The sequence below is a fragment of the Quercus lobata genome, chromosome 3 (assembly GCF_001633185.2).
Source record: "Quercus lobata isolate SW786 chromosome 3, ValleyOak3.0 Primary Assembly, whole genome shotgun sequence".
NCBI lineage: Eukaryota > Viridiplantae > Streptophyta > Magnoliopsida > Fagales > Fagaceae > Quercus > Quercus lobata.
This window is the reverse complement of record NC_044906.1, coordinates 48,791,821-48,808,665: the sequence shown is the minus strand read 5'-3', so window position 1 is coordinate 48,808,665 and position 16,845 is coordinate 48,791,821. Positions and strand designations below refer to the sequence as shown.

At 34.3% G+C, this 16,845-nt stretch overlaps 1 protein-coding gene across 1 annotated transcript; it reads left to right on the top strand.

The window, feature by feature from the left end:
- Positions 1 to 890: 890 nt before the first annotated feature.
- On the top strand, positions 891 to 15,813 carry LOC115982012 (tetraketide alpha-pyrone reductase 1-like). The gene is made up of 6 exons (XM_031104482.1): positions 891 to 1,155; positions 2,666 to 2,835; positions 13,230 to 13,421; positions 13,967 to 14,129; positions 15,108 to 15,294; positions 15,502 to 15,813. The coding sequence occupies exons 1-6, from the start codon at positions 1,038 to 1,040 to the stop codon at positions 15,644 to 15,646; spliced, it is 975 nt and encodes a 324-aa protein (XP_030960342.1). The 5' UTR covers positions 891 to 1,037; the 3' UTR covers positions 15,647 to 15,813.
- The last annotated feature ends 1,032 nt before the right edge of the window (positions 15,814 to 16,845 follow it).

Genomic DNA, 16,845 nt, shown 5'->3' with positions numbered 1-16,845 from the left:
TGTAGAAAAGAATTATATTTGAGTTTTGAATCCTGATTTTTGTGAAAGGTGTTGAGGGGTTTTGGTTTTGGTTTTGGGAATTTTTCTGGTTAAGGGATTTTATTTGGGTTTGGTTAAACTCCACAGTGAACAGATCCTGGGTTTGGATTTCATTATTTTTCAATTTTGTGGATTTTTTTTTTTTAAATTTTTTATTTAATGTTGACATTCCATTTTTAAATGATAAATAAATTTATTATTATTATTTTAGTAGGCACATAGGCATCAAGTGTGCCAAATATGCATACCATGTGCCACATAAGTATTTTCCATTAGCAAGTTAATGGTAAGGATCAAATTGACTATAAGTTCAAAATAACAATGACCAAATTGACGGTTATCAAAATGTAATGACCAAATTGAGTGTAGCCCCAAAATATAAGGGCCAAAATAACATTTTCACTAAAATATAATTAAAAAGAAAACAAAAATTTACCCGCCCTATAACTTATGGCCAGTAAAATTACTAAAATAAAAAACAATAGTAGTAAGAATACAATTTTGGAGAGTGAGTCTGCATAGGACAGTTCATTTGATCTAAAATTTGCTCTATAACACAATTTTAGAAAACTTTTAGGAAAATAGTATCCAAACAAAATTATTTAGTTATGTAGTACATTTTTGAAACTTGAGTTTGTCAAACTTGAGTTCCAAGCCATATGGACTATACTGATTGAAACTTAAATTTGTCAATTTTGAGTTCCAAACCAAACTCAAGTTCAAAAAATGTCCAGCATAACTAAATATGCTATTTTTCTAAATTTTTCTAGAAAAGGTACTATTTGACAAAATTTTCCGTCCATTCGATATCCGCTTAGATTTTCAGCTTATCCAGTACATACTACATAGTCAAGCACCACAGCTAATGCCAATCATCAATCAGAAATCACTTCCTGCTACAGTGCTAATCATAAATTCTCTCCTTACCAAAAGAAGCACCAACTCCACGAAGCTAAGAAAAAGCCTCTCTCTCTCACACACACACACACACACACAGGATGAGTGGAGAAGAGAAGGTGGTGTGCGTGACTGGAGCTTCGGGTTACATAGCATCATGGCTTGTGAAGCTCCTGCTCCAACGTGGGTATACTGTAAAAGCTACAGTTCGTGACACAAGTCAGTGCACACATTCTCTTTCTTTCTCTCCAATTTGTATTGTATATAAAGACATCTCTTTGTACCAATTCATTTTATGCAAGAGCTTGAAATTTCCAAAATCTTCTTCTTCTTCTCTCTCTCTCTCTCTCACAGTTTTTTTTTTTTTTTAATTTCCATAGCCTCTGCTCTATTTTTCTTCTTTCAATGTGTTATTCCACTTCTTGATTAAAGCTTTGCATCATCTAAATCTCATCAAAGATCTCAAATTTTCAAAGGCCTAATGCTATTATACAATGATTAATTACTGATGGTTTTAAAAACTTGAGCTATTAAAAAATGATGAATTTAATCATTGAACCATATTTCTCACTTTGAAAGGTTTGCAGTAGAACAAAAGAAAATGTTATACAACCAAACCAGTGTTATTAGTTCAATTGAGATTTAAAAGACTTCGTTTAGAAGAGTCTCATTTCCATTCCCAATTGAGCTATAAGGCTTTGGTGGTTCAGTTATGTATTTACTGGAAATACACACATGATTTTCGTATTTAGTATATAAATAAATGATGTTAATAATCCAATTATTCAATTGACACTTTTGGCATCTCTAAAAGTATCGTCTACCTATTTGTACTTTTATCCCCCACACCCAAATTTAATGTAGGAAAAAAATATTTGTTGTAAGTGTCCCCACCCACTTCACTTTGGGCATCAAAAGCGAGTTACAACTAACAAATTGTCTACATAGATCTACTGTGAAAAATGATACACCAGAAGTCTTCATTCCCTCGGTCAGCCACTTTCTTGAAAACCTTCATGTTTATCATGTGAACCATAGTGAATTTGTGCACACAATAGGTGGGACATCAACTGGGTAAGCAAGGTTTTCTTTTTTTCTTTCTAATAAATAGCGTGGCAAGTAAACTAACCGTCATCCTAAATGGAAGCCTTAACATGGTTTATCTTATATAGAATTATAGCATCTAATGGTAGATTTATATGGTTTAGTCACAATCATATTGCATATGTAGCGTGCATTATTATCCTTTACTCTCTTTTTTTGGATGAATGAGAGATATGTTGTTAACAAGAAACTAAGTACAAAACCACAAAGCTAAAGAGCTCTAATCACCATGCACTCTCCGCACAGCACACACAAAGACTAGAACTTCAATAACCAAAGAAATAACATAAAGCTCCCAAAAAAATACACAAATATCAATGAGAGAGTAATACTGCACTCCCACCAACAACAAATACGCTAGGTCCAGTAACATAAATAAATAAATAAAAAATAGAGCTTCAAAACAAACCACTGATCAACTCCGTTCTCAAGATTCTTATTAAGAATTGTTCTAGGAATACCCCAACCCCAGAATAAGGTTCTGTTTAAGGTAGAGTTCTTGAAATTCCCTATAGCAACCACGTGTCTTTTAACTTCCCATCTTTTCTCACCTTTATTATTCATGCAGCGCTTGCTACTAATAATTTAGCATTTCAATTGAATTCTCTGCATATATATTCCACAGAGGATCTGAAGAAAACTGAGCATTTACTTGCACTTGATGGAGCTAAAGAAAGACTAAAATTATTCAAAGCAGACTTACTAGACGAAGGATCTTTTGATTCTGCAGTTGATGGATGCCAAGGTGTTTTTCACACTGCATCACCTGTTTTACTGACAGCCAGTGATCCACAGGTTCATCTTGTATTTTCATTTATTTGCCATATGCATTGTGGAATGTATAATCATCTAAGAAGCACAGGTGTGGATTTGGGTTTGGGTGTGGGTGTGGGTGCAGGTACAGTGCGGCAACTCAGTAATTTTAGAAAAAGTAGGGATAGGTACGGCGGGATATATTTATTAAAAAATGATTAAATATATTTTTATTTATATATATTGCTAAGCATATTTTTTCATATAATGGTAAACATATACCAATTTAAGAGCAATATTAGATAAGGAACCTTTGGGATCAATTTAATATTTATAACCGATATTTAAGGGGAAAATTTTGCAAAATAATATTATTTTTTAATGATAAGTAATACTTTAAATTGATACAATTACCAAATTATTTGGGAACGTTTTAAAAAAATAAACAAATAAGATGTGGAAAGGGAACAAAAAGAGGAAAGAAAACACTAGAGTCAAACAGTGCGTTTTGCCTTGTTTTTTTACTTTTTATTTATTATTATTATTTTTATAAAAAAACACTTATTTCGGCTCGAATCGGACCGATTCAGGGCTGTTTCGGCCCGTTTGGGACCGAATTGGAAATTTAAAAAAAAAAAAAAACTGATTCACCTCGGACGAGCTTGCAGACGCGTCGACGGCCGCATGGCACATCCGTGCGTGTCAAACGCGGGTGCGGCACTCTTGGAGCTGCACCTGTGCTTCCCAGATAATCATTGTGATAATTTTTCTTGTAATATGACAAATGCTAAATTTGTCTTAAATCATTTAGAAAAACTTAAAAAGATCTCATATCAGATTTCCTGTTTTAGCAAACTGGTGATTCTTTCTTTGAGCATGTGTCTTGGACAATTCAATGCTCGATACGTTAAAGCAAAATAGTGAAATGGGGTAAATGGGTAACATAATTATGTTCTTTAATTTTATATTTTAGAGAAGCGTTTTCAAGCCTTAATCCAAAAGTAGAGACTAGAGAGGATGTTGAAATGTGAGGAGCTGTGAAGCTAATCTATAGCTTGAAGAAGAAATGTACATGGTGAAGTCAGAGGCTAAAACTGCAGAATCAAATGCTGCATAAACTACACTAGTTTAGTGTAAATACTTGTAAAGCTACTTGTAGTATAGTTCTATTTAATTAGTTGGTTAATATTGACAGGTGTTAGTTGATGATTGGTTCTAGGTAATTGTTAGTTAGTTAGAAAGTTTGTTAGCCACTTTCCCGCTCTGTTAGTGTATATAAACTCAGAGCTTAGTGTAATCATATTATTCAAGCATTTCACAAACACAAACTCTCACTCTCTCTCTATCATGACCTCCATAGCCAAAGCTTGAAACTTTGATATGGTATCAGAGCTGACTGGCTCAGCAAGTTCAGATTTTCATTGCTGTTATCCCAGTTTCAATTCTTAATTTCTTTTCATCTTTTCTTTTGATTTTTCACTAGAATTCCTTTGATTCTAGGTCAGAATTTTGTCTTCTCTGAGTTGAATTTGTACGAAATCTTTTTTGATTTCTTAGTCAATGCAGTTTCAATCTTCTTCTGGATTGTTCAAGATTTGATTGAATTTCTTTGATTCTTCAAACTTGATTGATCACCATGAGCACTCAATGTGCCTAAACTTCAACAGCAATACCTACTCATCCTCAACTTCAACTCAATCTGCCTAAACTTCAACAGCAATACCTACTCATCCTCAACTTCAACTTTGGGAGATTTCTTCAAGCCCATAATATCTTCCTAACAGTGATAATCTTGGTATGACTCTCGACCCAACCTTTGAATGAAGAAAATTATAATACTTGGAGTAGGTCTATACTAGTGTCTTTGGATGCAAAAACTAAGCTTGGTTTCATTGATGGATCCATTCCAAAACTTCAGTCTGAATCTAATCCTAGTTATATAGCATGGTGTAAGTCCAATAGCATGGTTTTGGCTTGGTTATTCAACTCTCTTACAAAGGATATTTAGACTAGTGTGATCTATTTAAGTCTGCTAGGGAGGTCTGGCTTGATCTGTTACATAGGTATTCTCAAGGCAATGGCCCTAGGATTTTTGAGTTGAGGAAAGCTGTGAGTTCTTTAACTCAAGAGGATTCAAGCATCAATGCTTATTACACCAAGTTTAAAGGTGTTTGGGATGAGTTTTCTAACTATAGGACCTGCACTTGTGGTCATCAAGATAAAGAATGTACTATGGCATTTCTCATGGGACTTAATGAGATTTATGCAGGAGATAGGGGACAGATCTTGCTCATGGGTCTAGTTCCTCCATTGTCTAAGGTGTTTTCTCTTTTTCTTCAAGATGAAAAAGCAAAGAAAAGTAGGATCTGGTCATGTGGTTCAAGCTGAATCTGTAGCTTTGGTTTCCAAAACAACAAATTCATATTAGAAATCTTCTTCCACTTATGGCAAGGGCAAGAATGGTAGACCTCAGTGCACACGTTGTGGATTGATGGGACATGTAGTAGACAAATGCTACAAATTGCATGGATATCCTCCTGGATATAAGTTCAAGGGTAAAGGTCAAGCCTCTACCAACAGTGTTGCTATTTCTGCTATAGATAACATAGTGGATGACAATGTTTCTCTCACTCGTACTAAGTATCAGTAGTTCTTGAGTTTATTGAATTCCCAATCTCATTTTGGCACACAAGGCCCTCAAGATTTGGCTTCAGAAAGTCATCAAGTAGCTAACATCATTGCTCAACCTACAATGGGATTTGCTGGACATGAAATGTCAGGAATCTCTTTCCAAAATCTTTCTAAACTATCTATTAATTCCTTGGAATATTCTGTTTTTTCTTCACATGTCAAGACTACTTTCATTACCTCTACTGACTGGATTCTTGATAGTGGAGCCACTGATCATATGGTCCACTCTGTCCATCTTCTCTCTTCTATTACCTTTTTGGTACATATTTCTGTCAAGTTACCTAATGGTGACATTGTACAAGTCACCCATATAGGTACTGTCAAGCTAAGTACCACATTGACATTAGACAATGTTCTTTGTGTTCCAACTTTTTCCTTTAATCTTGTTTCCATCAGTAAACTCACCCAAAATATCCATTGGTGTTGTCTTTTTCTTTCCAATTTCTATTTCATTCAGGATTTACAGCTTTTGAGGATGATTGGGTTGGGTAAGAAGCTTGGTGGAGTGTACATTCTGCAGAATTCTTCAACTGCTTTGCCTGCTTCCATCCCTGCTATTCTTTCTAAACTTGTACCTGCTTCTTTTAAGGTTTCCGTTCATTCTTGTCATAAAACTTCTGTTGTGGATGATTCCAATCTGTGGCACTACAGACTTGGCCATCCATCTTCACAAAGGATGCATTTGTTGCAAAACTCTGTATCTTCAATTTCATGTTGCAATAAAACTTCTTCTTCTTGTATTGTTTGTCCCATTGCTAAACAAAGAAGGTTGCCATTTACTCCTTCTCATATTTCTAAGTCTAGCTTTGATTTGGTTCATGTAGATATTTGGGGACCATATTATGTACCTTCTTTGAATGGTTCTGAATACTTTCTCACAAATATGGATAATTACAGCAAAAGCACTTGGGTGTATTTGATGAAATCCAAGTTTGATACATCTATTTTAATTCAAAACTTCTTTCACGTGGTAACTACTCAGTTTAATGCTTCCATTAAATTTTTAAGGTCTGATAATGGACCTAAGTTTGCATTGTCATCATTCTTTGCTTCAAAAGGTGTACTTCATCAACTTTCTTATGTTGTAACACCACAGCAAAACTCTATAGTTGAAATGAAACATCAACATCTCCTAAATGTGGCTAGAGCTCTAAGGTTCCAAGTTAATTTGCCTTTGAAATTTTGGGGATATTGTATTCTTACAGCCACATACCTTATTAACAGAATACCTAGTCCCATACTTCATAATCTTACACCTTTTGAGAAGCTTCTAGGCCATCCACCTTCCTATTCTCATTTGAAAATATTTGGTTGCCTTTGTTATGCTTCTACCCTCACTAGAAACAGAACCAAATTTGATACTAGAGCCAAGCCTTGTATATTTCTTGGTTATCCCAATGGCATTAAAGGTTACTTCCTAAATGGTAGGATGCAATGCAAGCCGAAATTGATGCTCCCTAAGCTAATCATACTTGGGAATTGACTGAGCTTCCACCCGGCAAACAACCCATTGGTTGCAAATGAGTTTACAAAATAAAGCTCAAAGCTCATGGTTCCATTGAGAGATATAAAGCCAGATTAGTTGCAAAGGGGTATACTTAAACTGAAGGGGTTGATTACTATGAAACATTTTCTCATGTGGTGAAGTTTGTTACTGTCAGAACTCTCCTTGCCTTGGCAGCTATCAATGGTTGGCATCTAGCCCAGCTAAATGTCAACAATGCCTTTTTACATAAGGAGTTGGATGAAAAGGTTTATATGCTTCTCCTCCAGGGTTTGGCTGCAAGGGGAATGCAATCAAGTGGTGTGCAGGCTGACTAAGTCCTTATATGGACTCAGACAGGCTAGTAGACAATGGTTTGCTTAGCTGTCTTCCATTATCATTTAGCAAGGGTTCATCCAATCCAAGTCAAACTATTCAGTGTTTACTAAGTTTGAGAAGTCTTCAATCATCATTTTGCTGGTCTATGTAGATGATATCTTAATAGCAGGCAACAATGAGACAGCTATAGATGATTTCAAGAAGTTCTTCGACAACAAATTCAAACTTAAAGACCTTGGATTTTTAAAATATTTCTTAGGTCTTGAAGTTGCAAGAACTACAAAAGGGATATCTTTGTGTAAAAGGAAGTATACCCTAGAGGTTCTTTTTAATGTAGGTTTTTTAGCAAGCAAACCAGCACATACGCCTATGGAACAATTTGCAAAGTTCAGTAGTATAGAAGAGACAAATATGGCTGATCCTGGTATGCATAGAAGACTTGTAGGAAAACTTTTGTACTTGACTTTGACCAAACCTGACATTCATTATGCAATTCACAAACTAAGTTAGTACATGGGCTCTCCTAAGCTTCCGCACCTTCAAGCTGCTTACAAAGTTTTAAACTACTTGAAGAACAGTCCAGGATAGGGTCTTTTCTTCTCTGCACAGTCTACTTTACATCTAAAATCCTATTGTGATGCTGATTAGGCAGGCTGCCCTGGAACTAGAAGATCCATTTCTAGTTTTTGTGTTTTCTTGGGAGATTCTTTAATCTCATGGAAGTGCAAGAAACAACAAGTAGTGGCTAGATCATCAGCAGAATCTGAATATAGAGCAATGGCGGCTATGACCAGTGAGTTAGTGAGGCTAATTGCTCTCTTGCAAGACTTTAGTTTTAGACACTAATAGTCAGCCTCTCTTTACTGTGATAGCAAAGCAACCTTATACATTGCTGCCAATCCTGTCTTCCACTAAAGAACAAAACATATTGAGATTGATTTCCATTTCATTAGGGAAAAAGCACAATCAGGAACAATTTGAACATTTCATATGCCTACTAAACATCAACTAGTAGATCTTTTCACAAAGCCTTTTGGCAAGGTTCAATTCTTCAAGCTCCATTCCAAGATGGGCATGCTCAATATATATGCTCCGTCTTAAAGGGTAGTGTTGAAATGTGAGGAGCTGTGAAGGCTGTGAAGGCAGTCCGTTTGGATTGAGTTTTTTGATAACTCAATTCTCTGTTTCCATAACTCATAACTCAAAAATGGTGGGACCCATAGTAAAAAGGTTGTTTGGCCAAACGATAACTCTGTTTCCATAACTCTGTTTCCATCACTCAATTCTCTGATTTTTGAGTTATGAGTTATGGAAACTCAAAACAACAAAAAGCTGTTTTCAGTTTCCATAACTCATAACTCAATGGCATTTCCGTAAATAAACACACATGAGGGACCCACAGCCGCAACTTTTGACCACCTTTTGACTTTTTTTTTTTTTTTTTTTTTTTCTTTTTTCTTTTTCTTTTTCCTGGGTTGGCTGTTCGGTTTGGTTTTTTTTTTTTTTTTTTTTTTTTTTTTTATATATTAGCTTCGGTGAGTTGGGTGCTAAAAAAAAAAAAAAATTACTGTACTGGCTGACAGGTGTGGGGTCCATGAATAGTGTGAAAAAATTGAGTGATGAAAATAAAAATGATGTTGCCAAATGAGTGTAAAAAAATGAGTGATGAGTGATGAGTGATGGAAATTGAGTGACGGAAATTGAGTGACGAAAATTCCTTACCCAAACAGGCCCTAAAACTGCAGAATCAAATGTTTCATAAACTACAGTCGTTTAGTGTAAATACTTGTAAAGCTACTTGTAGTTTAGTTCTATTTAATTCATTGGTTAATACTATTAGGTATTAGTTGATGATTGGTTCCGGGTTAATTATTAGTTAGTTAGAAAGTTTGTAGCTATCTTCCCACTCTGTTAGTGTATTTAAACTCAAAGCTTAGTGTAATCATATTATTCAAGCATTTAACAAACACAAACTCTCTCTCTCTCTCTCTCTCTCTCTCTCTCTCTCTCTCTCCATAGCCAAAGCTTGAAACTTTGATAGAGGACATTGCAGAGAGCTCATAGTAATAATTCATTGAATTAGACAATGGAGTAAATCATAAGTATTAAAGACCCAATTGGGAATCCAATGACAGGTATGTAGACCGGTTCGACTGTTTAAATAGATCATTTATGCATAAGAGATCGGTCAAACTCGACGGGTTTGTGGTGACCTGTGTAACCCAAATAAGTTTTTATCACCCAGTTGGTTTTGTGAATTTTGTAAAATTATATCTATAGGTTCATTTTATTGACTTCTCACATCCTACCAAAAGACTATTATATTATTGTGAAACCTTGATTTTGAATTACAATGGCTAGTTTAATTTAGGCATATGCCTATTTTTAAAAATTTTAAATGTATATATTTATGTTATGATTTTTCAAAGTTATTTTCAAGTGTGTGTGTGTGTGTGTGTGTGTATATATATATATATTTTTTTTTTAATTTGATCTTGCGGTTCAATCAATGACCCACTGGTTGGGTTGGTGACATAGTAACCCAACTCATATTGTGAATTTCTTGTACGTTTTTAGACCTCTTAAAATCACAATCAGATTAACCTAGGTAATTAGCCAATTGATTACTTAGTGAAATTAACAAATCTAAGTTAACACAAATATATCATATCAATGTATAGCAACGGAAAAATAAAAAACACAACGATATGATAACCTAGGAAAACCAAACCGGTAAAAAACCTGGAGAGGATTTAACCCAGCTATCCTCAAGATAAAAAACAAACCCACTAGAAAGAATCGAAGTTTTACAATAGCAACTTAGACCACTAACACCCTATTACTACCCACCAGTAGAAACTTACTGACACGACCATGTGCAAGATCCAAAACTACGGACTCCTTCTTTCTTTGGCCTTTTGCAAAACACAAACACCCACGTTTATGATTTTAAGATTCCACTCAAAGGTTTAGCAACACAAACTCTCCTGTTTGTGACTCCAAGACCACCCTTGAAAGTTTAGATCATCAGCACCTTTGATGACTAGAGAAGGCAACAATTTCTACAACATCGGATTTTGAGATTTTTTAAGGAATAACACCGGTAGAAGATATAAGAGAGCTTTTTAGGAACAAAACCCTAAATACAAAAGAGGCACACTCTTTTCTCTTTCAAAAACCTTATAAAAATGTGCTTAGGGTTTCCTTTATATACTGGGAGAAGTAGATTAGAAACTCTAATCCTTAATGGGCTTGAATTGCTGTTTGGGCTTAATTAAAATTCTGCAGATACGACTTTCGATCGATCGAGTTTGTCTTTCGATTGATCGAACATTTATCAAGCAAAAGCATGTTCTCAGTCTTCACATTATTCAAAAGTTCAGTAGCATCAAAAAGTTTAACAAGCAAATTTTTCTTATCAAGCTTAAGAGATGCAATTTTCTTCAAGCCTAATTCAACATTCATAACATCCTTTGCAACAACTTTGCAAAGTTTATTGTAGGCTTCTTGAAGATCTACGTCCTTAGAGAGTTCCCCATCAGAAGGGTTTTCTTCAGCAGATACACTTTCATTGACTACAGCAGTAGCAATGAAAGCAATGAAGTTTCCATCCTTGTCACAACCAGACTCATCATCAGAAACTTTACCATCACTAACGGTTACAGCCATAGCCTTACCCTTAGACTTCAAGTAAGTAGGACATTCAGATTTCATGTGACCATACCCTTGATATCCAAAACACTGAGGACTCATAGAATTATTAGAAGATTGACCTACTTTTTCTTTAGGTTTATCAGTATTGTTAACTTTAGTGAGATCATTCTTCCTAAAATTTTTAGGTTCAACAGTGTTCTTATCTCTTGCCCTTCTATTGTTGTTTCTAAGGAAATTCCTAAAGTTCTTGGTAGGATAAGCAATCTCATTAGCAGAGAGCTCATCATCAAATCCACCAACATCAACATCATCAACTGACTTAAGAGCCATTGATTTGGATTTGCTAGTCTTAGGTAAGTCCAACTCATAGGATTGAAGAGATCCTACAAGTTCATCAACAAGGATGGAGTCCACATCCTTACTCTCAGTGATGGCAGTCACCTTAGGTCTAAAATCTTCAGTCAAAGATCTAAGAATCTTCCAAACAATTTTAGGTTGATCATAGATTTCACCCAAGTTATATGCAGAATTAACAATATCATTAAGTTTAGCATAGAATTCATCAAAAGATTCATTATCAAACATCCTAATACTTTCAAATTTAGAAGTTAACTGCTGCAATTTATTGATTTTGACAGTCTTTGTGCCTTCATGCACAGTCTGGAGGATATTCCAAGCAGTATGAGCAACCTCAACATTAGAGATTCTCTTAAATTCCTTCATAGAAACAGCGTTAAAGATAGCATTCATAGCTTTGCTATTGAACGCAGCTACTTCTTTTTGAGAAGATTGTCACTCACTAACAGGAGTAGTGGGCTTCTCCCATCCGTATTCGTCGGAGTTCTAGACTCTCTCATCAATTGATTTCGGGAATGCTTTCATCCTTACTTTCCAATAAGCATAATTATTCCCATCAAAGTGAGGAGGAATAATAAGAGAATATCCGTGTTCCACGACAACAGGGGTCAATGATCAGCTCAGAGATCAAAAAATCAACAACAAGAGAGCAACCCGCTCTAATACCACTTGATGGTTTTTAAACCCCTTAAAAACACAATTGGATTAACCTAGGTAATTAGCCAAGTTATAACTTAGTCCAAATTCCAAATCTAGGTTATTACAATCAAACAATCATATCATGCAAAGTAGCGGAAAGGTAAATAACACAATGATATGATCACCCAGGAAACCAAACCGGTAAAAACCTGGGGAGGATTTAACCTAGTTATCCTCAAGGTAAACCTGAATCCACTATGAAAGAATCAAATTTTTACAATAGGACTTAGACCGCTAACATCCTATTGCTACCCACCAGTAAAAACTTACTGACACGACCACGTGCAAGCTCCGAGACCACAGACTCCTTCTTTCTTAGATTCTCCAGCAAGTACAAGCTCACCCGCTTGTGTTTCTTTAAGTTCTTATGGCAGCAACTGAATGATCATCAAGTTCTTGAACGAATCTCCTTCTTGATAATCCTAAGGTTGTGTAAAGGAGAGCTCCTCACGGATCTCACAAGAGATTTACACAAACAGCAATGTGAGCAACAATAAAATGTGGCTAGGGTTTGCCTTATATACCTAGGGCAAAAATACAAAATCCTAAACTTTTTAAATGAACTAGGGCTGAGTTGGAATTCTACAGAAAAACGCATTCTGCCCGAATTTCGATTGATCGAGCCTAAGCTTCAATCGATCGAACCAGGCCAAATTGCACTTTTAATTCTGCATCAACTTAAATCCAATTTTACATAAATGACATAACTTTGAGCAAGTCTAAACACGACTAAACATCTTGTTTTGATCATGGTTTGCCAACAATACACATTAGAGTTCTAAATACATAAGTTCCTAAGTCTTTAGAACCTAACAATTTTGAATTACAATAGCCAGTTTAATTTTGGCATATGCATATGCCTATTTTTTTTTTTTTTAAAATTATATATTTATGTTATGATTTTCAAACTTATTTTTAAGTATATTTATTTTAAAAAAATTTTATTTGGTCTTTCAACTCAATCGGTGACCTAATGACTTGGCTCACTAAATCAATGTCCAGGCCAGGTTTAATAACTACGGAGTAAATGTATATATTATTATTTACAAAGACATAAGAGAAGTTCTACCATATTTAACAATAATAAGAATGGTACATGATAAACTTGTTCAATGAAGTGTATTTAATTTATCCAATATTATTATGCTTTTGATAATTTAGTTTCATAAATTTGTTCTTATGGGAGCTACTTTCATATTTTCTTATATTTCAGTCGCAATTAATTGATCCGGCAGTGAAGGGAACACTTAACGTTCTCAGATCATGTGTAAAAGTTCCTTCTATTAAGAGAGTGATTTTAACATCTTCTGTTGCTTCAGTTATGTTCAACGGGAAAACCTTGTCCCCTGATGTGGTAATTGATGAGACTTGGTTTTCGGATCCAATTAGTTGTGAGAAGTTGAAGGTGTGTATCTATCTGCTATATTGCTTTTTAAGTGTGTCTTTATTAGGACTATCACATATAATTGATCTCAAGATACCTTTAATGAAAGATCTAAGGTAATGTTCTGATGATGATGTTACAAGAAAAATAAAAGTCATAATATCTTAACTTTATACATGTAGTTCAGTAATTATAGCTGTTGTTTGAGAAACATTAGAGAATAGCATCATAAATTTTGTTACCTTGCTTCCTCATGAGAATATATCCATGCCAATTTCTAGATTCTTTTTACTCTTTCTTGTAATAATACTTTCCTAAATATTTTTTAATGTAATCATTTCACCTAGTAATTTATTTTATTTGCTAGAATCAGATTAAAAAAAAAATTCTATATTTCGATACTTCTAAACATAAATTGTATGGATTCCTGCTCTAAATGAAATGAGACATATAGCATATTATTATTATTATTTTTTTGGTCCAACAATTAATTACGTACTGACCAAGAAAGGATCTCTCATTCGAAGTTGTTTTTGTTTAATTTTTTTATTATTGTATTTTTTCAGCTTTGGTATATATTGTCAAAGACCTTGGCTGAGGAGGCTGCTTGGAAATTTGCTGAAGAGAATGATATTGACTTGGTAGCTATAAACCCAGGCCTTGTTATTGGTCCACTCATACAGCCAACTCTTGGTTTTAGTCTGGAGACATTTCTAAAGCTCGTAAAGGGTATTCTTTGTTCTTTCTACATAAAATTCTAAATATTCAAGTATGTGCTTCATCTCGAAAACCAAAGTTCAACATGATATTAAAAAAATGATCAGTTTTTTCTCTGTACTGCTTCAAGTGTCTCATCTATTTAAGATGGCATCTGACAGTGTCGACATTTAGGCCTTTTGAGATGGCCCAAGTTGGCACCCATGCGGGCAGTCCACTAAGACAAAACCCTAGACCTATAGTTTTGCAATGTGCAATTGAAGTGTAATGTTCTCGATAGTCACTAATAAATACAGGCAATCAAACAATAAGGCTCTTTCTTGTCCTAGGGTTCTATGACTTCTATCACCAAATCCAAGTTCAATCCAACCAATAGGCAAGTTAGACAATCGCCTAAGGCTTTCAAGTGGAAGAAGGTTCCCAAATTTTAACCAATAGAGTACTAAAAATTAGTCAATAGATAAAAAATAAATTTTTTATCAAAGAAAAACTGAAAAATTAAAAAGAAAAAAAGAAAAAGAAAAATTCTAAAGCTATTATAAATTTTAACTAATAGAGTCCCAAATATTAGTAAATAGATAAAAGTTAATTTTTTATCAAGGAAAAAAAGAAAAAAAAAATGCTAAAGCTAGTATAAATTTTACTGCATAAAACATATAAACTAATGTAATAATGAATGAGATTGGTGGACTTCAACCACCGCATTTTTGAATTGTTTTATTGTGATTAGTGACACAACAATTCATAAGATTTATGTGTAGTAAAATTTGTAGTATCCCTAGCATTGCTAAATAAAAAATTTTCTTCATGGGCTGCACTCATGGTTCCTTTTCTCCAACAAACATAAAAAAAATCTCTCTCTCATCAAAGCAAAACTTATACCTTGATAAAACCTAAATATAGTAGTAGTACTTGAATAGATATTAGTGGTATTGTAGTATAGACAAAGGTGATTAATTTGTTGTCTTTCTTTCTTACTCTTGGATGCAGGAACTAAAGTATTTCCTGATGGAATGTGTATATTAGTTGATGTTAGAGATGTTGCAAATGCACATATTCAGGCATTTGAGATTCCTGCGGCCAGTGGCAGATATTGTATAGTTGCAAAAGTTATACATTATTTTGAGGTTTTCAAGATATTGCATGGACTTTACCCTACTTTAAATCTACTTGAAAAGTAAGTTATTTAGTTGCATGATACTGAATGTCACTTATTGGTGCCTTTTGTGTAACATAAAAGTACGACTAAGGTGAAATAAATGTTTCATTTAACAAAATAATCATAATGATCCGTTTAATTAAGAATTTGCTTTTATCACCCATAGCAATTGTTGTGACACATCACAAAAGTTGAATAGTCACTTGTATTTTACATTTTTGGCAGATGTGAAGATGACAAGCCTTTGCTGCCAGCATACAAGATATCCCAAGATAAGGCCAAAAGTTTGGTTATTAGCTTCGTTCCTTTGGAAGTGAGTCTTAGGGACACTGTGGAAAGCTTCAAGGACTACGGCTTCCTCACTATTTGAATTATGTTACTGAGAGGGAAGTAATGCAGATTAGTACAAATAATTTGTGTATGTCCAATCTTGGCTAGTGTTTGTTGGACTTGAAGGTTCCGTTATGTTAAGATGTATGAACTGCAGTTTATCAATAAAGATGTATGAACTGTAATACTTTTATCTTTTTGCGTAAACTTATAAATCAAGTTTCACTCAATTTGTAAGGAGACATTGAATTTTAAATTTTAAATTTTCTGGAGACATTGAGATAAAAATTCAAGTCCCCTGTTCCAATAATCTGAGAAGTGTCTTAAATATATAAAATTGTTTGTCCAACTGGTGGTTTCCAAATTATTCACTCCCCATATGACAAGATTTTGACTTCAAAATTTCAATGGGTTGGATGTGATTTGCAAAATTTCTCATACAAAATTTCCAGGCCTCCAATAACTTATTCAATATACAGTTGAATCCTCTACTACCAATGTCTTGCCATGCAATTAATTTCTCTACATTCGTGAATAGCTGTGAATATATTGTGATGCAAAGAATAAATGGTGAAAATGGCAACTAGGTTCTTTGTGGTATTAGTTTGATTTTTGATTTTTTTTTTTTTTTTTTTTGGGTTTTAAATCTGTATTTATCTGCTTAGTAAGGTGCCGCCAACGATCACGTCATCAATGCCACGATGAAATAAGCAAAATGAGTTTTCGACTAGATAATTTAGAACCCGTACTATGGGCTATCATGTTGAACACATGGACTATTTGCACTCAAATTTAACCACTAAACCAAATCCTCCATCCACATTCACATCCAAAACTTGAAAATGAAAGAAATAAAAGTTCTCATCCACTGTAAATACAAATATGTGATGATACAAAAAATAAAATTTTATCCATCCATGAAAATAAAAGGAATATAAGTTTGACATTTTAAAAAGTTAAAACTTAAAATGCCCTTCGGTTGGTGTATGACAAAAGTAACGTGTAAAGTTGTGATTTACAATTATTTTGTGTTGGTTTTAATTTCATGCCAAATTTAATTGTAATTTCTTCAATCATTTTTTCCTGTATGTATGTGAGTTTCTAATTGTAAGGAATGAGTGTGAGAGAGTGTGAAGACTCAAGCTTTAAAGGATGAACAAGTGGTTTTCGTGAGTGTCTCGCGAGAAGCTTACCCGCAAAAGGGCCACATGTAGAGCACATGACTGAAAGATGAAGAGT

Bases quoted from the DNA above. Each gene is read 5' to 3' on its own strand.
- LOC115982012 (XM_031104482.1), top strand. From the start codon at position 1,038: ATGAGTGGAGAAGAGAAGGTGGTGTGCGTGACTGGAGCTTCGGGTTAC. The intron at 1,156-2,665 runs GTCAGTGCACAC...TATATTCCACAG, and splicing joins AGCTACAGTTCGTGACACAA to AGGATCTGAAGAAAACTGAG. The intron at 2,836-13,229 runs GTTCATCTTGTA...CTTATATTTCAG, and splicing joins TGACAGCCAGTGATCCACAG to TCGCAATTAATTGATCCGGC.